At 46.3% G+C, this 22991-nt stretch overlaps 1 protein-coding gene across 1 annotated transcript; it reads right to left on the minus strand.

Annotated features, from left to right (window-relative positions):
- Window positions 1-862: 862 nt before the first annotated feature.
- Anp32b (acidic nuclear phosphoprotein 32 family member B) lies at window positions 863-22801 on the minus strand. Its single transcript, XM_075967268.1, has 7 exons — window positions 22413-22801; window positions 13822-13971; window positions 10036-10158; window positions 5184-5412; window positions 4273-4397; window positions 1775-1844; window positions 863-1298 (listed from the first exon to the last, which is right to left on the minus strand). The coding sequence occupies exons 1-7, from the start codon at window positions 22464-22466 to the stop codon at window positions 1231-1233; spliced, it is 819 nt and encodes a 272-aa protein (XP_075823383.1). The 5' UTR covers window positions 22467-22801; the 3' UTR covers window positions 863-1230.
- Between the last annotated feature and the right edge of the window lie 190 nt (window positions 22802-22991).

Raw genomic sequence — 22991 nt, forward strand, 5'->3', positions numbered from 1 at the left:
TTGCTGAGCACGCTCTTTTGCCCCAGACTGCAATAAAGACATCTAGGCTGATAAAAACTACTGAAAAATATACTGAAGGCTTACTATGCAGGGAATAAAGCCTTGTGGTTGAGGAAAGTAATATGGGTCCAAATCAGAATTTCCTTTGCAAAAGATAAAAAATATCTTAAATCATGAGACTTGGATTTTAAAACACCTAATTTGAAAGCGCCATTGACATTGTGACTTTTCTTAAGTTATAAACTCAGGTTCTAATCTTTCATAATCATTTAAATGGTACAGCTAGGCTCACCACACCCCCAAATCAGCACCTGCCCAAACCCGCATCATCCACACTACAGAGTATCACCCCTCCTCCCAGCCCCCGTAAGAGCAGGGCATATGGGCATCTTTACAGTGAGCTGAGCACAGGACCTGCCCATCCTTTGCACACACACTCTAGCATGGCTTTAAGTCCAGGATTTATCTAGAGCCTCTTCACCTATGCCAACGTGCAAGTCATTTTTAGGCTAAATTTTAGACTTAAAGGGCTTTTCCCTTTAACTCAACGTACTGGTTTGCAGAGGCGCCCTCAATTGCAGTACTGTTTTTTTCTGGTTCTGGGGCTCTATCCTAGGGCCTTACGCACACTGGCCAAGTACTGTCACTACTCCAGATTCCAAACCATTTTAAAGTGGTCGCGATAGAGAGGATTCTAACAGAGATGGTCAAAGAGACCATTTAGAAACTTGAGAGCACAGTAGGCTTTACCAAAGAGTAATGCATTTATTTTACTTCGTCTTAGAAAATACTTTTTGAGCAGTCATCACATAAAATGTCCTACTGTCTTAAAAAAAGAAAGAAAAGCATGAGAAAACAGACCCAAAATGTTAAGATTTTATTTACAAAGCTTTTCCTTGTTGTACAGAAAGTAAAAATGTTGTTACAATCGCAGTGTAACTGGCAGCCAGGACGGTCAACTCACCAATCACAGCTGTCACGATACAGCAAGAGTCTTACACGAAAACCTAACAACGTTTACAATTTTGTTGGGGCAGAAGTCCCCAGGCTTGGTGGTGGATTACCAAGGGGCTAAACGGAGGAAGGCGGAATGTCTTGGGAACTATTCTTTGGCTCTTTGGGTGGGGTGTCCTGGGGTCGTATCACAGCTACCTTTTTAAACAGTTACCAAATCCATGAGCAGTCCAACCAATACTCAACAGTTCTGGTTCTTGCAGATTGTTTCGGGTCTCAATCATCGTCTCCTTCATCATCTGTTTCCCTCTTTCTCTTTTCACCTTTCCCACTTTCTTCCTCCTCTGTAATAAAAAAATTAGCTGTGAGACCAGGTAAAGGCATTCTGCCTGAGATTCTCTGGTAATGTGGGATTCCCCTCTGTATATATGTTGTGAATACCATTGGTTAATAAAGAAACTGGCTTGGCCTGATAGGGTAGAACAGAGCTAGCAGGGGAAAACTAAATTGAATGCTGGGAGAAAGGAGGCAGAGTCCAGAGAAGCCATAGAGCCCCCACCAGAGATAAGGCATGCTGAAACCTTGATGGTAGGCCACGAAACTCGTGGTAAAATCTAAAATAGTGGAGATGGGTTAATTCTAGAAGAGCTAGCTAGCAATACACTTAATATAGTTTTCTGTATGGTTATTTCAGGAGTCTGGGCGGTAACACACTAGCAACCTCTTACAACAAGAGAGAAAGAGAAAGAGAGAACATGCAAGCACTAACTCATCCAATTTTTGACTGAGAAGAGAAACGGAATATATGCATCAGACCCACCTTCATCCTCATCTTCATCCTCATCTTCTTCATCTTCATCAACTTCACCATCATGTCCAAATTCTTCTTCCTAAACGAAAGAATAGCTCAACACCACTGTATGCTGCTAAGGCTCAACTGGTAGAGGTGAAACCCTGGCAACCTAAGGTCAATCACTAGAACCCACACAGACAAAATGGTAGAATTAAAGAAGAAAACAACTCTCAAAAGGTTGTTATGGGTGTGCATCCGTGTGCCTACCCACACACCCACACCAAAACAAAATCAGGCTTGATGGCTTACAACTGTTATTCCAGCAATTAGATATGGAGGCAGGAGGATCAGGAATTCAAGCAAGGCTAGCCTGGTGATGTGGGAGTCCCCTCTGTATACTGTGATTACCATTAATGAATAAAGAAACGGCCTTGGCCTGTTGATAGGGCAGAACTTAGGTAGGCAGGGGGAAAATGGAACTGAATGCTGGGAGGAAGAAGGCAGAGTCAGGGAGATGCAATGGATCCACTGCTGGAGGTAGACGTGCTAAAACTTTGCTGGTAGGCCACAACCTTGTAGTGATGCACAGATTAAGAGAAATGGGTTAAATTAAGGTGTAGGAGTAGGCCAATAAGAAGCTAGAGCTAGCCGGGCGATGGTGGCGCATGCCTTTAATCCCAGCACTTGGGAGGCAGAGGCAGGCGGATCTCTGTGAGTTCAAGACCAGCCTGGTCTACAAGAGCTAGTTCCAGGACAGGCTCCAAAGCCACAGAGAAACCCTGTCTCGAAAAACAAAACAAAACAAAAAAGAAGCTAGAGCTAATGGATCAAGCAGTGATTTAAATAATATGGTTTCTCTGTGATTATTTCAGTTCTGGGTGGCCAGGACAAACAAGCAGCCTCCTCCAACAGCCTGGGCTACATAAGCACTCACTCACCAATCCCTCTAAAAACAAAACAAAACAAAACCACAAAAATGCAAATAGGAATATACTTTCAGATAGTTGTAACATCACATTGGGGGAAAACTGTTATTTTTACATACTTGGCTGCAAAGAGATGCTAATTTTTTTTAACAAGCAAAAGTCTGGAGAGACGGTTCAGAAGTCTTAAACGTTTCATTCCCAGCACCCACCTAGTAGCTGTAACTTCAGCCCTAGTGAATCCAATGCTTTCTCATCTGACTTCAAAGGGCACCAGGCTCGTATGTAATATATAGATATATATGTAAGCAACTCATACAATATACATTTGGGCACGTGCACACTCACACACACAAATCTTGGGGGCGGGGAGAGAGGTCAGGAAAAGAGCACGGGCTCTAGCTTCCTTCCTTCCTTTGATTAATATTACACCCTAACCACAGTTTCCCCTTCCTCGAGGCTCTGGTTTCTTTTCTTTCTTCCTTCTCCCTCCCCCTTGATTAATATTACATCCCTACCACAGTTTTCCCTCTCCAAGGTTCTGATTTAAAAAAAAAAAAAAACTGCCCTGTAAGCCAGGTATTTTTGTACACACCTGTTATCCCAACCATTGAAACAGGATGGGGGTAGGCAGGTGGTCATTTTAGTCTATCCTGAGATACTGAGACCTAAGTTCAATAAGTAAAATAAAAATATTAAAAAAAAAATATCAATGGGGGCTGGAGAGATGGCTCAGAGGTTAAGAGCACTGACTGCTCTTCCAGAGGTCCTGAGTTCAATTCCCAGCAACCACATGGTGGCTCACAACCATCTGTAACAGATCTGGTGCCCTCTTCTGGTCTTCAGGCAGAACATTGTATACATAATAAACAAATTAGAAATTAATAAAAAAGAAATAAACAGTTCACTAGGTAAGCGCTAATTATCTTGTAAGTTAAAATGGAAATTTCAATAAATGTTTTTATAATCTTACATTGCAGTATTGGCTTGAACAGATTTCACCCCCCCTGAATGTGGGGTAGGGTTGTACACCAGACCCTATGCATCTACGCATAGAATTTTAGCCCAGGTTGGTCTTGAACTTGTGATCTTCCTGCTTCTGCCTAGGTTCTGGATTATAAGCATACACTATTGTCTTTTTTTCTTTAAAAAAGATTTACTTATTATGTAGTATTCTGCCTGTGTGTATGCCCGCAACCCAGAAGAGGGCACCAGATTCCATTACAGATGGTTGTGAGCCACCATCTAGTTGCTGGCAATTGAACTCAGGACCTCTAGAAGAGTAGTCAGTGCTCTTAACCTTGGAGCCATTCCTCATTTCTCCAGTCCTAACCTAACCATACACTCTTATAGAAAGATCAGCCATTTGTTGCTCTTCTAAAGGAGAAGAACATTTAACTTTGAATCACAATGCTACATCCTTTCTTTGAAAGGCATCTCAGACACAAGTGCTGTATCTAGGCAGCACTGAGCAGGCATATCCTGTATTAAGACAAAAGCTGCCACTGTCAATCAAGCCTTTGCCCGTCTTTCTACCCCACCTTTTTCTCTGCCTTTACACTTTTGCCTTTACACAGAAGGCAAGAAAACAGTTACATTTACCTCCCCACTGACTTCATCTTCATCATCTTCTCCTTCTACATCCTCGTCTTCATCTTCATCCTCTTCTTCATCATCCTCTTCCTCTTCACCATCCTCATCTTCCTCTTCCTCTTCATCTTCTCCTTCTGAAAAGAGTCCAAAGAGCAATTATTAAGGTTGGGCACACCTTTAACCCCAGTACTTGGGAGACAGAGGCCAGCCTGGTCTACAGAGAGACCAGGGCCACACAAAGAAACACGGCCTCAAAAAACCAAAAGAAAGAAAAGAAATTACCGAATAACCTTGATGACTCATAGGGTCTAACTGAAAAAGCCAGAGAGCGACTTACAGCTTCTACCAGTTCTTAATCCTAAAATCAAAAAACCTCAAACTTCATCCTACTCTTACTGAATGAAATCTGCCTCAATTTCACATAGGAGAAAGGCTTTCTATTTCTGCCATGACTGAAAGCTCCTAGGTTTTTGTTTGGTTGTGGGAAGCATGGTGTGATGGCATAACCAAGTGCCCAGGACAGTAGAAGGAAGAACTAGAGTTTATGACTGTCACCCTAGGAAAGGCACCTGAGAGCAGTTGTCAAATCAGGACCCCTGTAGGCTTAATCCAAAGGCCACACAATAGTCCAGGGTCCTAGGCGCCCAGGCTAGAGGCAGTTTCCTTCCTACCAGCCTCCAGTTCACTGTGGTCTCCTGCCTGCTGTCCTTCCTGTTCTGCGTGTCCAGCCCTACAAACTCACTTTCAGCCCCTACTTTGGCAGACCTGGAGCTCTTTACCCCAGCTATGGGCTTTTGTGATTAAATGCACCAAGAGCTTATAAACGAGGAAACAGGAACACAGGCACACAAACTGAGCACATGCATGGTCAAGACTGTGGAAAGGCAGAAGTCAGGTCACAAGATGCCCAGTCTACCCACCTTCATCCTCTTCTTCTTTGTCCACACCATCCACCTCTGCATCTGAATCGGGGGCTTCCTCTACACCATCCACCTCCACATCGGAGTCAGGTGCTTCCTGGTCCTCTCGGTCATAGCCGTCCAGATAGGACAGCTGAGGCAGGAGTTTGAAGACACTCTCTCGGTAATCGTTCAGGTTAGTGACCTCACAGCCAAAGAGATCCAGGCTTTTCAGACAATCCAATTTTTTCTAAAGCAAAGAACCAAAAACCAAGATTCCTAAATCAAAAGAACATGTCACCAAACCATTTTCAAGAGGTAAAAGCCTAGGCTCCCTATCAATCAGCTGCTACCCATTTATCCCTGGCTCCCCTAGAGAACAATATCTTTTCCTGGTAGCGACAGGATTCTAAGTGTGACCTCGCTGAAAAGTACACAGGACCCACCCATGAGCAGCGCTGGAGGATGGAGTGAAACCTGGGATGAGGTATGCCAGCGTGGGCAGAAGGGTACACAAGAGCTTAGATTTCACCAACAGAGAAACCTCACACCCCTTTGTCTATTTAAGATATTTGAAAGAGGTTAGTATTACCAGACATTTTAATGTACACTTAAAGCATCATCACATACAGCCTGCTGCCTTCTATAACAGTACAAACAGGCTTCTAGGGTGCAGGTGACTTTCCTATATGTGTACACACAGACAAGACACATGTAACTATTAATTTTAAAATCAAAATAAAGTTTGGCACTCTCACAAAACTAAACAAAAAACACCAATATGGGGGCAAGGAAGTAGCTCATTTGATAGAGTGCTTGCCCAGTGCAAGGCTTTGATCCCCAGCAGTGGTAGCATAGGCCAGTGGTCTCAGTTTGTAGGAGGCTAGGCTATCATAATGTCAGGGTTATTGTCAGCTACCAGAGACCCCTTACTCAAAAAGTTCTGGATGAGGTAAGCACTAGCAAATCCAGCAGTGACATTTCGTCTTCAAAGTTACTGCCACACTCACACAACCTCCAAGAAATATGGACACAACATATCTGCTTCAGGACTGAAAGCATCTCTCTAATTCTCTGCTTTCAAAGTTGGCTTTAAAACGGGCTAATCTGACTCCCTAGCTATTTTTGTAAACTAATGTTTTGTTTTAAAGACAGGGTCTCTCTCTCCATATGGACCTGGCTGGCCCCAAACTCAGAGATCACCTGCCTGCACCCACCTCCCAAGTGTTCTAGCAAAGGCACGGACCACCACGCGCAACTATAAAATAAAGTCTTACTGCCACACGACACTCATTTGCTCACATATTACACATCTACTGCCAACAGAGCTTCATGTTTGCATTATCTGACCCTCGGAAAAGGGCTGCTGACCCTTAAAGAAGAATTTCCATCCTCTCATCAGGAAAAGGCTCACAGAATTTATTCTCAGAGGAGTCTTTGGAACATATTATCAGGGAAGACCCACCAGCAGGATTACAGGCGGATGCTATACCCACCCAAACACACAATATACAGTGATTTAAGATTGGTCATCAAGGGGGGCTGGAGAGATGGCTCAACAGTTAAGAGCATTGCCTGCTTTCCCAAATGTCCTGAATTCAATTCCCAGCAACCACATGGTGGCTCACAACCATCTGTAAGGAGGTCTGGTGCCCTCTTCTGGCCTGCAGGCATACACCAGGGAGGTCATCAAATACTGTGCTTATGAAAGCCAACTCCCAAATGTCTAGGGGTGGCTGATTTTTTTAAGCTGGCAATTTTTAGATTAGGTTTCTTACTGGGCAGACCCTGACCTCAGAAACCCAGGTATGATTTCTTGCCAAAGAGAAAAAAAAATGCTGTAATATGATCCCAAATAACCAGCACAGGCTATTCACTAGCTTTCTTTTTGGAGACAGAGCCTTTCTATATTGTCTAGATTGGCTTAGAACTCCCGATCCCCCTACCTCAATCTCAAGATCTAAGATTTGATACTATCCCTGGCTACAGTAACAGCCGACTCTATATCACATAAGACATAAAAGGAAAATCAATTTAAGCAACTTCTAGAAAGGTTTACTGTAATGTGCTCCTCCCTCCTCCATCCTTTACTGAAGTGTATGTCTCACCACGTAGCCTTTGTCTCAGTCCTCTTGCTTTGGCCCCTCGGGTAGCTGGGACAACAGTATACATCACCACCCCTGGATAGCCTAAAACTATTTACTTAGTGGACTGGGCCACTGATGAAACAGGGCCATCAAAGCCTTCCTGTTTCCAAACAGCATGAATCTTAAGACGTTTGACAAAGCGCCCATTATTAAGTAATTTGGACATGTCATATAGTACGTATGAAATGTAGGAAACGAAATATAAGCAAGTTGACAATAACATATCCTACATGACTACAGTCCTCTGTAGATTGTTTAAAGCAGTAAAATTGTATCTATAGCCCAGCAGGCTCAAAATATAGATTATACAGGATCCCGATGTGATGTGTAAATATTTCTAAGAACTTAACAAGCGTACCATGCCGGAAACTTGACCTAAGCTAATAGGCTAGCCATAATAAACATTAAACATTTTATTAACAATAATTTTGCTTGCCTTCTTAGAATTTAGAAGGGCTTTGGGGGATGATTTGGATGGCCCAGGTCTCTTAAAAAAGGTGTGTCCCAGGAAGTTGGAACTGATGCCTTCTTTGTCTCTCGTTAATGTCCCTGTAGCAAGCAGAGGCATTCACAATCATTGCATTGCCTGTCAAAACTGGGCTCAACGCAGTGTTCACAATGTGTGGTGATGAGGATGAGGATGGTGTCTTCCCCACTCTAGAACATTTACAAGTCAACACTGGACCCAGAGTCTCCCCCCTCACCTTTCCTACAGATTTCCTTTATTCCAGGTGAGAACCAGGAGGCCAACCTAGCTCAGGCTTTTCCAAGCAGCCTGGGGCACATGGAGCTACGGTAGCTCTGCCACATGTTGTCGGTTCCCTCATTGTAAAACAAGGGCCATACTACTTCTATTCACTCTGTAGAGACTTCTCAACAGCTACCACAGGATCCACAGGGCCCCATGTATAACACATCCGCCACAGTAGTACAGTATAGCAACGAAGATTACTTCTCCCGTCTTGGGACCATAATCTGTTACAGCCCAGAAACAATTCCTGCACAGTATTTGTCTGTGCTATGCTTCGCTGCTAAGTAAAACCAACACAGGATTCCCAAGGGAATTCAGTCTCCAAGAGAATCAGGAGCAGCTGGTTATCCAACAAGAAAAGACATTTTCCGGTCCTGTGTTTAAAACAAACACAACACACCTCTGTATACGGGGTGCTGGTCCTCAGCTAGGCATAGCCCAGAATAAAGAGATCTGCCACCAAACAACAAACACAGGCTTGGCACAGACCATGGGTAAGTGTTAACGTGAGTATTCCTTTGGGAATTCCATTTTCTTGAAATTTAGGTATGGAATCAATTTACATGTAGAAAGAAAACAGTTCCCAAGGGCAATGAAAAATTAAGTGAATTTGGATTTGATCCTGCCATTAAATCCAAACAATTACTTAAGCTTTCTAAACCCAGTTTCCTCTCTAAACAGGACAGCCATTCTCTCTTCCCTGGGTTACAAGCCTTCAATGAGCAAATATTAAATGTCCTTGGATACAGCAAAGCTCAATGCATTACCTTTAACTCAGGAAACAGGCTGCTCTACACAGAAAAAAAAACTAGCAAAGCTGAGGATGTGGGAGCATCTAGTGATGGACAGCAGAAAAGATCTGCAGAACAAGGGTAAGAAATAAGCTCTAAACACATACGGAAATAGAAGCTCAAATATGAATCCATAAATAAAGGGACTTAGTAAAATGATTAAAACTGCTTCAACATTTTCAACTGTGGAAGGGAGGGGGAGGGGACCTTTAATTCCAGCAGGGCATCTTCATTGAAAGAAACCACAGCCTGTCTTCCTCCAAGGTATCAAAAGAGTAGGGTTTTGTTTGTCAGGGTTTCTTATAATCCAGGCTCAGGCTGGCCTCAAACTTGCTGTGAATGGTGGATGACCTTGAACTTTTGATCTCCTGGGATTAAGGCAGGCACCAGCGTGAGGTAATAAAATCCAGGGCTTCATGCATTCTGAGCAAGTACTTCACCAACTGAGCCAAACCCACAGCCTCAAACATAGCATTCTTCCAGTCAGATAAAACCCTTTATTTTCTGCGACACCTCTGTCTAACTCTCTCATAGTCCAGTCTGAGCTGAGGGGCTGCCTCTCTCCTGTTATTAACCCCGCCTGCAATCATTTCAACAATTTTCCAGTCCACAAAATAGTGTCTTCTTTCCGATTGTCCTGCACTCTTAAGAAAGGCAGGAAACACCGTCTTCTCTGCTCAGTTTGCTTAAGGCCATATTCCAGGTTCACAACCCAAAAGGCACTTTAAATTTGGTCTCTTTAGCTAATCTACAGTAAGACTGAAGATCCGTTTCTACCCAAAACTCTGCAACAGTGATATAGGGGTAAACAGATCACCAGTCTCTGAGGTTGCCCTGACTGTGCTGAAATGCCACCAAAGACAGACAGTTCTGTCACAATACAGAATAGCCTGGCCAGTCTAGTGGGAAAAATCAGGAGACACGTTTAAGGCTATAGTAACTATGTATTTTAAAAAGGATTAAAAAAATAAAAAAGTCTCTACTGCAAGATTCCATTATAGTTTCAGTCAGGGGAGCAAAGCCCCAGGAATACACCTTAGAGACTGTGACCTTTAAAAGTCACTCTATGAAGAGTATAATTCTAGCATTTTTTTTAGCCAATTATATTTCCCAATCATTTCTCCCACTAGAAATATGAAAATGAATATGACAACAATCCATTATCTACATTCTCAATTACCTACCAAAGGTTCCAAGGTGCTGATATCTTTCAGCTTATTTCCACTTAGGTTCAGATGTGTGAGGCTTGGAAGTTCTTCTGCTAGTCTGTCCAGACCTCCAAAGATTCTATTATCGCTGAGCTCAAGCTAAAAGGAAACACATGTACAGAAAAATCACTCACTACTGAACTGAGATAAGAAGCAAATACCTGTAACAAAGAACCAGGCAGACACTGCACACATCTGCAACCCCACGATTCAGTAGATGGCAAGGCGGAAGGAGCCAAAGTTCCAGGCCAGCCCAAGAACCAAAGCGACCCTTTCCCCTAACAAAAATAAACAATAGCAGTCAAACTACAAGGGCTGGTGAAGAACTCCTCAGGTAAAGGCTGACAGATCAGGTCCAACCCTGGGACCCACGTGGTGGAGAGAACTGACTCCCTTGGTATTTCTCAGAAGTCAACTCAAAAGCCTTGTTTGTTAGATCATTATACATTATTTTATTTGATTAAATCCAAACCACCAACATTTAGGACGAGTGAAGCAGACACACCAGAAGGTGGAAAGTTTGTAAAAAGACTTTGTGTGCTTTGTATAGGCACCAGGTGCACACGGTGCCTATGGAGGCTAGAAGAGGGCACCAGATACCCCCTTCAAGGCCAAGCAATGAACACTGAGCACTGAGTATGTGTTATGGCAAGGGGGTTGTAAAACCTGATCCCCAGAGGCTTTTTCTTAAGCCTGGCACTAGCCTCCACAGTAAGTTCCTTTCAGTTTCTCAGCTGCAGGTCAGGCAATAGCGTCCTCACTAAAGTGTCACACTAAAAACTGCCAATGTCTCAGAGTACAAGACGTAGAGATTAGGTAAGTGAAACTCTTTTGCAGATAAACACTCAGGTCATGAGACCCCGCAGTTCAGAGCAGGTGTTGTCCTTCCAGAAGATAGAGTTCAGTCCCTAGCACCCATGTTGGAATGCTCACAGCTCCAGGGGATCCAGTATCTTCTTCTGGCCTCCAAGGGCATCCCCCATCACCATATACATAAAAAAAAAAGACAAGACAGGCAGACAGGAAGTACAAGATACCCCAGGCCACACAGATGGCTCCAATTTTTCATACTGGTGACAAGATAAAGGTAGCCAATCATCATGCAGTGTTTGGGGTGCTGGTCACTTTTCAGAGCACATCATCTCACTTGTTCTTATAATAAACACATTCTTTTGTTTACACGCAGGGAAATGAACTGCAAAACTGTGACTGGTCCATGATCAAAGTTGCACACTGACTCCATATACTTGAGCTCAAGGATTCCTGGTCTACCCACTGTGCTACAATACAACAAACACACATGCCTGGTATGCTATGTGTGGACACGCCATGTGGCTGGGCATGGTGGTGACCCAGGAGGCTGAAACAACATGTCACCCTATGCAACTCAGAGAGACCTTGTCTCCAAGTTTTAAAAGGGACAAAAGACCTGGGAATATATAGCCAGTGTGTAGAGTGCTTGACTAGGATTCATGAGACCCGTGAGTTCAATCCTTAGTACACAAGACAGAACTGCCAAAGAAAATAACAAAAAAGGAAAACCAAGTAAAAAAAAAATACCAACTTCATGAAATAAAGGCTTTGGCACATCATGAAATACTGGACTTGACACAGAGCAATGACCCACAATTTAGACTCCTGGTCTAGGAGGGTAGGAGAGAGATGGCTTTGTAACAAAGCACATGGGACAAGCCCGAGGACCCGAGTTTTGAGCTGTTCTTTGACTGAATATGAATGCTGCAGTAGGTGTCCCACTCACGTAAACCCCTGCTAGTCTATAATATATAATATAAAGATTATATATAATATAGTATAAATAAATATATAATATAAAGAGTCAAGCACTGGATCTCATAGTTTCTGGAAACCATTTATAGTAGAAACTTCCTTTCTGTGTTTAGCCCACATGGCTAGAATATCAAATCTTCCTACAGGAAGAAACAAGGCATTTACTAGCATAACATTTAAAGCCATTTATATATTTATTTTTTTAGTACTTGTTTCTTAACATTCAACCTGCCTGCCTTTTAAGTAAGATCACCTCAGCCGGGCGGTGGTGGCGCACGCCTTTAATCCCAGCACTCGGGAGGCAGAGGCAGGCGGATCTCTGTGAGTTCGAGACCAGCCTGGTCTACTGAGCTACTTCCAGGACAGGCTCCAAAGCCACAGAGAAACCCTGTCTCGAAAAACCAAAAAAAAAAAAAAAAAAAAAAGATCACCTCCTCAGTCTGTTGAGTGATCTCTGTTTAAAGTCTTCAGAAAAAGCCCAGTATGGTGCAATTTACAATCTCTACATGAGAGGCTGAGGCAGAACTGTTCTAGTTCATCCTAGCTGCACAATGAGACTCTGTCTTAAAGAACCAAACATCTGAGAAAGATTGAGTAAAACCAGTGTGGTGCTTAATCTCATTGCTGACTCGACAGATCTGGAATTAGTGAGGAACACACTAATTGAGGGTTTCCAGAGAAGGCTAACGGAGGGAAGACCATGATGAACATATGCACCCAATCTCATGGCCTGAAGCCCAAATTGAGTCCAATGAAGAATCCAGGTCTCTTCTCCCAACTGCACTGGACCCCACCCACTGCACTGTACCCCAATCCCAAAAGATTCTTATTTGACCCAGCACAAGCGGTCTGTGGGTGGCTTTAGAAAAACTGTAGTTCCTTTCTGTGGCCACACCCACCAATAAACAGTACACAGGAGCAATGCTTCTTCCACCTCTATGACAAGACAAAAAAAAACTTTTCTTAAGTATTCTGCCCTTTCTGGGAAGTACTAGAAGGCAAGAGGGTGACTACAGGGGAAGCAAACTACTAACAACGGTCAAGACCAGTAGGTTTTTGTTTTTTGTTTTTGTTTTAAATGGGATGGGGAGCCCAGACACAGGAGACAGTAGCCCTGCCTGGTCTGGGACCCACAGTCCTTTATATGTTTTTACCTCCTAAGAGCAGAATTACAAGCAGATACCACATAGCCTGGCCTGTAGCAGGTTTTGTTACATACATAGGACTTTTCTAGTAAACCAGAACACATTTTAAACTCTCTATTATTAAAAATTACATGATAGGGCTAGAGAAATGATTCAGCAGTTAAGGGCATTTGCTATCCTTGCAGAAGTTGGGTTCGGTTCCCAGCTCCCACAGGAGCAGCTTACAATTGTCTGTACTCCACTCCAGATCTGACGCCTCTGAGGCAATACATAACCACATGTACACCCTACATAGAGAGCTAAGTCTTCACTTTCCTGTTTATCAACAGTTATGTTAGAGCATGGAAAGAGGGAGGCTCTTGGGTCTCCTGAGCCCGAGCCTAAGAGCAAACCTAGCTAATGGAAATAAAACTTCCAACAATTAACCAATTATTTATAAATTAATTCATAATCTAACAGGGATTATTTCCAAAGCACTGCTGCAGCTCTGCATGTCAGGTGTAATAAAAACAGGTGATGAAACTTTAGGAAGAAAGACAGCCTACAACCTCACAATGCCATAGTTCACTAAAGCCCGTGCTTCTGCCACACAGACTAACCTATACATTTCTCTTTTGCAATGGTTCCTTTAAACATTAAAGAAAGAGCAAGGCGGTGGTGGCACACACCTTTAATCCCAGCACTCAGGAGGCAGAGGCAGATGGATTTCTTGTGTGTTAAGAGGCCAGCCTGGCTTACACGCAAGTTCCAGGACAGTCAGAGCTGTTACACAAAGAAACCCTATCCCAACAAACAAACAAACAAACAAACAAACAAACAGAAAACTCACCTTTTTCAATTTCGGTAGCTTGGGGAGATCTGAAACCGAAAACAAGCCTACGCTTATTAAACTGAGGAACTCTAGGTTCACAAATTCATCCGTTAACCCCTCGATTTTTCCATCGTTCGCTTTGCAATTGTCCAAGACAAGTTCTCGAACCTGTAGACACAAAAAGGGTATAAGCTTTAAAAAACATAACAGGAGACAACAAAAGCAAAAACTCTAAATAGAACCCCATAAAACATCCACATACAGAATAGCTTTTAGTTAAAGCAGGCCCAGCTACACACAAAGCATCATCAGCCTTATAGTAGTAGCATAGCAAGACCCGAAGACCACTGTTAATTCAAGCCAATTAAAAACAAAACCAAAGCCAACAGGTCCCCACAAATGGTGTATACTCCATATCCCAGACAGACACCACAGTTCTCAGAACCATGTCCTAGTCTTTCCACGGCTGTGACTTGAAGGGGTTTTGTCCAAGTTCCAGTACAGAGTGAAGAAACCCTCAGACTCTCTTAAAGCCCAGGAGGGGCACAACCACAGGGCGATGAACACTCTACTTCGCCATCAAGATCACCACGGCACTAAGCACTTGATCTCAAGGAGCCCGCTGCTCTGAAGCACAGTAACTGACCTTACCACCACTCAGCTTTTGAATAGGTTCCCTGCCAGATTTTTTTTTATTTTGTCTTATTTTTTAAGACAGGGTCTCTCTATATACTCCTGGCTGTCCTGAAAATCACTATGTAGACCAGGCTGGCCAAACAAAGAGTTCGGCCTGCCTTTCCCTGCCTCCTGAGTGATGGGATTAAAGGCGTACCTCACCATGCCTAGCCTTTCTTTGCCATTTTCTAAGAAAAGTCACAAATAAATCTTGACTAAGGATTTTTACACCTGCACACTTTCCAGTTTCAGATCTTTTGTTTTAGCCAGAGTTTCACTATGCAGTCCTGGCTGAGCAGAACTCAATATGGAGCTGACTGCCTCTACCTCCTGAGTGTTGGTATTACAGATGTACGCCATCATGCCCAACTAAGATTTTGATTAATTTCCTGTGTAACAATGCAATTAAAATGTCATATAAAAATGCCATTAATGGCCAGGCAATGGTGGTGCATGACCTTTTAATCCCAGCACTCAGGAGGCAGGTAAATCTGAGTTCGAGGCTAGCCTGGTCTACAAGAGCTAGCAAAGCTACAGAGAAATCCTGTCTTGAAAAACCAAAAAGACATTAATATGTCCAAAGAGGGATGAAAGAGTATGTTACACTGCCTCCCAGGTAGGGATAAAAATAACCTCTTGGATAGTTCTTTTAGTTGCCAAGATTCTGCTTTAACCACTGAGAGGGTCATGAGAAACTACTACTGGGGCTGAGGGCCAAAATATCACAGCAACTCCATCACTGAGGCAGAGGCAGGTACACTCTGAATTCAAAGTCCACGTTGCCTCTATACAAAGAAACCCTGCCACAACAAGTAAACAGATACTCGTAGGCTAAGGCGAACAGCAAAATGTAATTCAGATTATCGAGAGGCAGTTGGGGGGAAAGGGCTGTTAAAGTAGTTGACACACGCAGACCTGAGTTTAGGGTTGGATATGGATGATCAGAGAGGTTTTATGTTCTGGTTCAGAGAAACGAGGACCTACAAGGAACATTTTTTTTGAGGAGAAAATGAATACCATGGGAAGTACAGGTGCACATAGGCAGCTGGACATACAGACCCTGAGTTTTGGGGGATGCCTCATTTAAAACAAACAAACAAAAAAAAACAAGGCGGGAGTGGTGACACATGCCTGTAACCTCAGCAGCCTAAACTACATAGTCCCAGTCAGCCTCAACTACACAGCCAATCTTCAAAAAATATAACTGAAAATAAGAGGACCCTAAACACAGCAGGGTTCCCGTCCATCCCACCTGGGAGGTAAAAAGGACTACATCAAGCCACTCTATCACTAGGACTACAAGGTTGCTGTTCATGCTTGAAGACCAGAGTTCAATCCTTGTTACTCACTCACATAAAAAAGAGCAGCAGAGGGCAGGCAAGTCTCTTGAGTTCAAGGCCAGCCTGGGCTACAACAGAGAAACCCTGTAAAAAGTACCAGAGAACTGACTATACAGTTGACCTCTGACCTCCACATGTACTACCTGGTACTTCCACATCATACACACAGAATATTATTTTTTTAATTTAGAAAAAAAATCAAAACCCGGAAGGGGCTGGGAAGACACTGACCTGGTAGCTGGATCTGCCACCTAAGGCCAAGTCTTAGGGCTGTGCTCAGAGCAAGTCTACAATCACTACTGGTTAGCTGCCTTCAGGTCTGTGTAAAGTTCTCAACAGAGCCTGAGTGGTAGTCCAAGACAGTCATGCCTGCTTCTCAGGGTGAAGGCAGTAGGACCACAGATTCAAGACCATCTCAGAAAGAGACAGCAAGGCACGATGGTGGTACATGCCTGTAAATCTTAGCGCATAGGCAGGTGTGGAATAGCCAAGTTTGAGTTCAACCTTGATCTAAGCTTAGAGTTTGAAGGAAGCCTCTGTTCATGAGACACCCAGGGAGATAGCTCAGCAGTTAAAAGCACTTGCTGTTCCTCCATCAGTTTCCAGTGCCCAAACTGTGAGCAGGTGGCTCACAACTGCATCCAACTCCAGGTCCAGAGGATCTGACATCCTCTTCTGACCTCTGTACAGACCTTAATACATGTGGCAGGGATGCAGATATACACAAATAAGAATACTTCATTAATTTCATAAGCAGCCAAACATGGTAGCACACACCATTAATCCTAGCATTTACTGTGAGTTCTAGGACAGCCAGGGTGACATAGTAAGACTCAAGTCTCAAACAAACAATACAAACAAACCCCTAAATATGGAAAGGCGGCCCCCAACCTGCACACTGTGACTGGAAAAGCCAGCAGGGCAGCCTTCTGCTCAGAGATGGAAAAGTTTAATTTTTGAGGCCAAATTTATTCATATTGGTCATTCTCCATTGAACTTGCTTTTCTCAAACGTGAATAAAGTAAATGTTTAAGAACTAAAAACAGCCTGGTGGTAGTGGCGCACACCTTTAATCCCAGCACTCGGGAGGCAGATGGATCTCTGTGAGTTCAAGACCAGCCTGGTCTACAAGAGCTAGTTCCAGGCTCCAAAACCACAGTGTCTTGAAACTCCCCCCCCTCAAATAAAAATAATAACAAACAAACAAACAAAAACCCCTAAAACCAAATGGCACAGTGCCTCAGGCTTGCAATCCCAACACTTTGTGCAAAAAGGCAAGACAGCAGAATCAGGAGTTCAAGGTCATCCTCAGCTAGAGTTTGAAGCCAGCTATTCTTATTTTATTTTTTGGACAGTCTCACTGTATAGCCCCAGGCTGGCCTGGAACCTAGAGATCCACCTGTCTCTGCCCTCCTGAGTGGGGCCACCAGCTTTTCTTTAGCTCTCTTTCACTGGGTTTTCTAGTTAGCAGTTATGTCAAATATTCAGCACTTTTTCCATTAAGTTTCCTTTCCAACCCTTTCTCAGTTCTACTCTTTCAGCTACCTATGGTCAGGGTAAATACTTTCCCAGCTACATACTTGTCCCAGGAGAAGAAAAAGACCCAGAAATTAAATAAAATTTTGAGTTATGGTGGTTTGAATGAATGCCCCCCCATAGGTTGATGTATTTGAAATGTTTGGTCCCCAGGGAGTGGCAATACTTGAGAAGTATTGGGGGTAGGGCACTGTTGGAGGAAGAGTGTCACTGGAAATGGGCTGTGAAGTTTCACAAGTCCACACTAGGCCCATATTCTGACTCTCCACACCACTGTCCTCATACTCATGGCAATCCTTCTGCCTAGTGCCGGGTGACAGTCCTGTGTCAAAGTACAGTGGTTTGTTACTGCCATACCTGCTTCTCTCTGCAGTGTACTAAATATGCTTGTTTTATGAAAAGACTGCCCTATACCAAATACCCCATAAACTCAAACAGGGGACAATAGATTTCCCAAGTTGTTCTCTGACCCCCACAGAAACTTAACAGTGAAACACACATAATTTTTTTTTAATTTCAAAAATGAAAACAAGAATGATTGCAATGTATTCATAGAGGGCAAAGGGGTAGAGCTGGGTAGTATGGTTAATTCAGCATGCTGGGAGCCTTGAATTCAATCCCCAAAACACAATAAAATGACAAGGCTGGGCAGGCATGGCAGAAGACACCTTTAATCCCAGCACTTGGGAGGTAGAGCCTGGAGGATCTGGAGTTCCAGGACAGCCAGGGCTACCTAGAGAAACCCTATCTCAGAAAAACAAAATAAACAACAAACAAAGGACAAGGCTGAGAATGGAGTTCTGTTGGTAGCGTTTGCTCAGTATGCAGAACACCCTAGGTTGGATGCCCAGCACCCCAAAAATCCACAGCAGTGATACACACCTTTGACCCCAGAATTTGGGAGAAAGGAGGTGAAGCTGGACACGGTGGCACGCACCTTTAGTCCCAGAACCCAGCAGAGGTAGGTTTTGAAACTGAGTTTAAGGACAGGCTGGTCTACATAGCTAGTTCCAGGACAGCCAGGGGTGAAGGGTCAGCAGTAAAAATGCTCATTGCTAACAACCTGAGACCCACACGGGGAAAGAACCAACTCCCAAAAGCTGTTTTTCTGAACACACACACACTTTAAAAACCCAAAGACAACTAGGCTCATATTCATAGCAACAGTCCTTCAGTGTGTTCACATGGCAGGAAAGTTGAGAAAGATACCCCACCCTAGAAGAGGAAATGCCTGTGTCCTAAGTGTGAATTAAAGAGGACAATTCTGAAAAGCAATTAGACAGACACTGGGGCTCTTCTCTAAGCACCAGACAGTCCATGTTTATAACACAGTTCAAGTTAGGAACAAAATGAAGCAATTTTGTAGGCCACACACCAAACAAAACGCACGGAAAGGTTAAGTGTGTATTGCGTATTTTTATCAACCGTTTTTGGCTTATCTGCATCTAATTTTTGTTAAAGATGTATTACTGTACAAAGGAAAACAACCCCAATTAGTTGCTATGCAACCAATTAGAATATCCCATAGAGCTCAGAATTATATCACACTAAACAACAGATGCCAAAACTTGGGGGTGGGGGCCACAAAGAGGACAATAAAAAAGGAAGATGTGCCTAAGAAGTCTGCTTCCCCAGTGAGCTAGTCGTAAGACAGACTGATGAGCAGTGTAAGCACACAGCACAGCGAGGCTGGGGGGGAAGGAGGGGAGAGAAATTCCTTTTTAACAAAACTCCAGTATGAAGCTACTTGGTTTTCCAACTCCGGGTAGAGGGTTAGCTGTCCCTGGCTGTGGGGTGAGAAGGGGCACACACAGCAGCCTGTGTGCACAAATGGAGGCTGAGAACCTCATACCAGAGCAGGCCGCCTTCCAGCCGAGGTGTGCCTGCTACTGTGTGCCAGAGCTTTCCCACCAGCTTCTGTGGCATATATGTTCTAGCACTGTGCAATTTACTCTCAGTAAAAACTCTTTCCTATTTGGGGGATGGCAATGCTGGGGAATGAACCAATGGCCTCATACTGCATGAGAGCTGGCACCAAGAGTCCCCCATCTAGTTCATGGTATTCTACACAAACTAAGCTCGTAGGAGATAAGGCTGGGAGCTGGTAGAGCAATGTTCTTGGTCCAATCCCCAGCACCCGCATCCTATGCTTACCCATAAAATCTTTTGAATATTTTTTGGGGGGAGGGCAATGCCATTTTATGCCATTTTCCCCCCACTGTGAAAATACACTCTTCTACAAGAGCTGTTTTGGACTTAAAAAAAAATCGAGTTAAGTATTTAAAAATCTCCTTTGAGTCAAGGGGCATACCCATGTTTATAACTAATAAGAGGTGTAGTATATGGTCCTGAACATGTCATCTTGGGCCTTTTATACTTTGAAGGAAAAAGAACCCATCACCAAGATGGTAAATATCATTTCGGAGATGTCCAAGATTCAAACAAACAACCCCACAACACCACAAACAAACGCACACACCTCACTTAGTTTTAAACACCAGTATGTATTTAAACATGAAACCTCCACTCACCCCCTTCATTTAGACCTCATTTGACTTTAAAAGTACACTCAGGGGTTGGAGACAAGGCTCAGAGGTTAGGAACACTGACTGCTCTCCCAGGGGGCCAGGGTTCAATTCAAAGCACCCACATGGCGGCTCACAACTGTCTATAACTACAGTTCTGGGGATCTGACACCCTTACATAGGCAAAACACAAATGTATGTGAAAATAACTAAAAACACACACACACATTGAGCAAGGACCTGGGATCTTTTTGGCACCCCACATGACATGTCTGTAGGGTCGCAAGGGCCAACCTTACTCCCTAGCACAGGAAGTAGCACAGGTTTTAGGACATTACATGGTTTTGTTTTTTGAGACAAGGTTGACCTCACATTTACTGAGATCTCCCTGCTTCTGTCTCTTGAGTGCTGGGATCAAAAGGTGTGCGCCATCACACGCAGGAGAGATGAGCTCATTTAAAAGGCGCCATCTCTGAACTTCTCACTTTTAACCCTTATGACACTTGGAAAAAGCCTTTCAGAGCCCCCAAACTACACACAGCATTACTGTATGTGATAGAACCAGCTCTCAGGAGGCTGAGGCAGGGGGATGAAAACTTAGAAAGAGACCCCGACTTTAGGAAAAAATAAAATAAAATCACAAAAATATCTACAGCATCTTCCCCTTCAAGCACTTCAGCTTGAGGTCAAAGTTCTTCCAAATAAGCACCGGCCAATGGTCCGGCTCCCCCTAGGGAGATTCCCCTTCACACCTCCACAATCTTGGCGCTTTCACAAGGCCCCTCCAACCCAAGTTAGCGTGGCCCATGACTCGTTTACACCGTTTCTCAGGCCCTGGCCTACTGTAGCTAAATATGCAATAACTCAATGTTCCTGGAGACCAAGGATGTCCAGCGCGGTACCCACCAACCACTTGTTGCTTTTGGGCACTTTAAACGTGTAGACATAGATACGCTTTTATAGTTCCATGGCAAGACGGTTTCAGCTGAAAATGGGTCTTTTACCAAAATTTAGTTATTTCCCACTCTGTTGATTTTTTGTGGCTCGCCTGGACTCATATTAACTCATCTTTGCAAGTTGAAGGAAGAAGATGGTTTAACAACTCAATCTCCCAGCACGTGGTGGGCACAAAATGTCTGACTGAGAGGTGGAAGGGACACGTGCCGGTGAGATCCTCAAGGCCCCGGGAACAGGGACACCACCCAATCAGTCCTCAGGGACCGCCCCGCACCTCGGCGGGGCCGACCTCAAGGCCTGTGGCAGGAACACAAAGCCTCGGGCACGCCAGGCGCACCTCGGCAGGCCATCGCCACAAGTTCCCAACTTGTTAGCCACAGCCACCTGCGTGCGCCAGCCCGGGCCGGGCCCCCCTCCGGGTCCCAGACGACAGCTCGGGTCCGGAGTCGTGGCCACCGGCGCCGCGGCGCACGAGGGCGGCGTCGGGCCCGCGGCCTGCGCACGGTCGGTCGCAGAGGCCGCGCGGAGCACGTGCGGGGCCCAGGCCACCCCAGCCCCGCGTCGGCCACCGTTGCCCTTTTAAGAAGGGGGAGGGCGCCCGCGAGGGAATGAGGCGGCGGCGGTGGCCGAGTGCCGCGCTTCCAGCGCGCGCGGAGCCGAGCCCGCGGGGCGGGGGCAGCCCGGGGACCGACAGGCAGCGCGAGGGCGGCCGGCTCACCCGGCGGAGGAAGACGGCGCCCGCCAACATGGCGCTGTGGCGCGCCCCGGCTGGCGCGCGGAGCCGCCGGCCGCCCACACCGAGGGGCCGGCCTCCCTCTCGGGCAAGGCCCCGGGCGGCGGCACGGGGGAGGGCGAGCCACCGCGGTGACGGTGCCCGGTCGAACCCGGGAGGCCCGCGTGGGCAAGGCCGAGGGCGAAGGCGAGCCGGGCAAAGGAGGGGGAAAGTTGTATTTTTAGGCTTGAAAAATGGCGGGAAGCGCATCCTTTTTTCAAACTTGGCCTCGGGAGGGGCGGCGGTTGCGCCACCTCCGCCGCCAGGCCCGCCCCTCCCCCGTTCCGCGCCAGGCCGCGCCCGAGGGGCTCCGCGCCCCTCAGGGACCCGAACCCCCCACCTCGGCGCGGCCCGCGACGCCTCCCGAGCCGCGTCCCCGCCGGCCACGGGGAGCATGGAAGCCGGGCCGGCCCCGCGGCTCCTCGGCAGGCCCGGCCTCCGCCCGGCCGCGCATCCCGGGAGGCTGCAAACATGGCTCCCAGCGTTACACAACCCCCGCTCCCGCCCTCGCCGCCGGCCACACGCACACGCGCTCCCTCCGGGAGAGGACCGAGCGGGCGAGCGGCTCAAAGTTTGCTTTTCCACCCGCCGTCCTCCCCGTGGCCACGGGGGCCCGCGGGCGCCAAAGAGTTAATGCCCGCGCGCTCGCTCCCCCCTCCGCGCCTTCCGCCCGCCTTCCCCTGTCCCCGTCCGAGCTGCGAGCAGCGCCTTCCCCGCGCCGTGGTCGGAGCCCGGTGGCCCGCAGGTGGCCACCATTACTTGCAAGTCATCGGGGGCGCGGGCGCCCGAGGGGGTTCTGCTTACTGCTGCCGGGGTCCGGTTCCTCAGCTCCAGGTGGATCCTCTTCTTCATGTCCATGTTTCCCTCGTCCCCCCTCTTCAAACTTAACTTTCCGCGGCGGGGGCGGAGGGGGGAGAGGCGACCCGGCCTGCGCGGCGAGGGCCGTCGGAAGGAGGCGGCTGGCGGAGGCGGCGTGGTCCTGAGCGGCGTGCGGCGTGCGGGCGTGCGGGCGAGCGGAGCCCCCGGAGCCAAGTTACTCGCGGGAGCGGAGAGAAACCATGGAGGGAAAAGGGGGCTGGAGCGCGGCGCTGGCCTCACTACCGCCGCCCCCGGCCAAGGCCCCGCACTGCGCTTAAACCGGCGACGCGACGCGGCGGCTGCTCGGCTCCACTCGGCCCTGCGCGGCGCCGCTCGGCTCTGGAGCCCGGGCTGCAGCACGGACTAAGGGAGGCGCACGGAGGGCGGGGCGGGGCCGCCCTAAGCTCAGCCCGGACTGCGGCACCGCCTCCCGGGCCGCGCGCGCCTCCTGGCCCTCGGGTCGCACGTGGGCTGGCTGATGTAAGACCTTCCGGGGCCGGGGACCCCCTCCCACTCTCGCCTGCC

Source organism: Microtus pennsylvanicus, chromosome 3 (assembly GCF_037038515.1).
Source record: "Microtus pennsylvanicus isolate mMicPen1 chromosome 3, mMicPen1.hap1, whole genome shotgun sequence".
NCBI lineage: Eukaryota > Metazoa > Chordata > Mammalia > Rodentia > Cricetidae > Microtus > Microtus pennsylvanicus.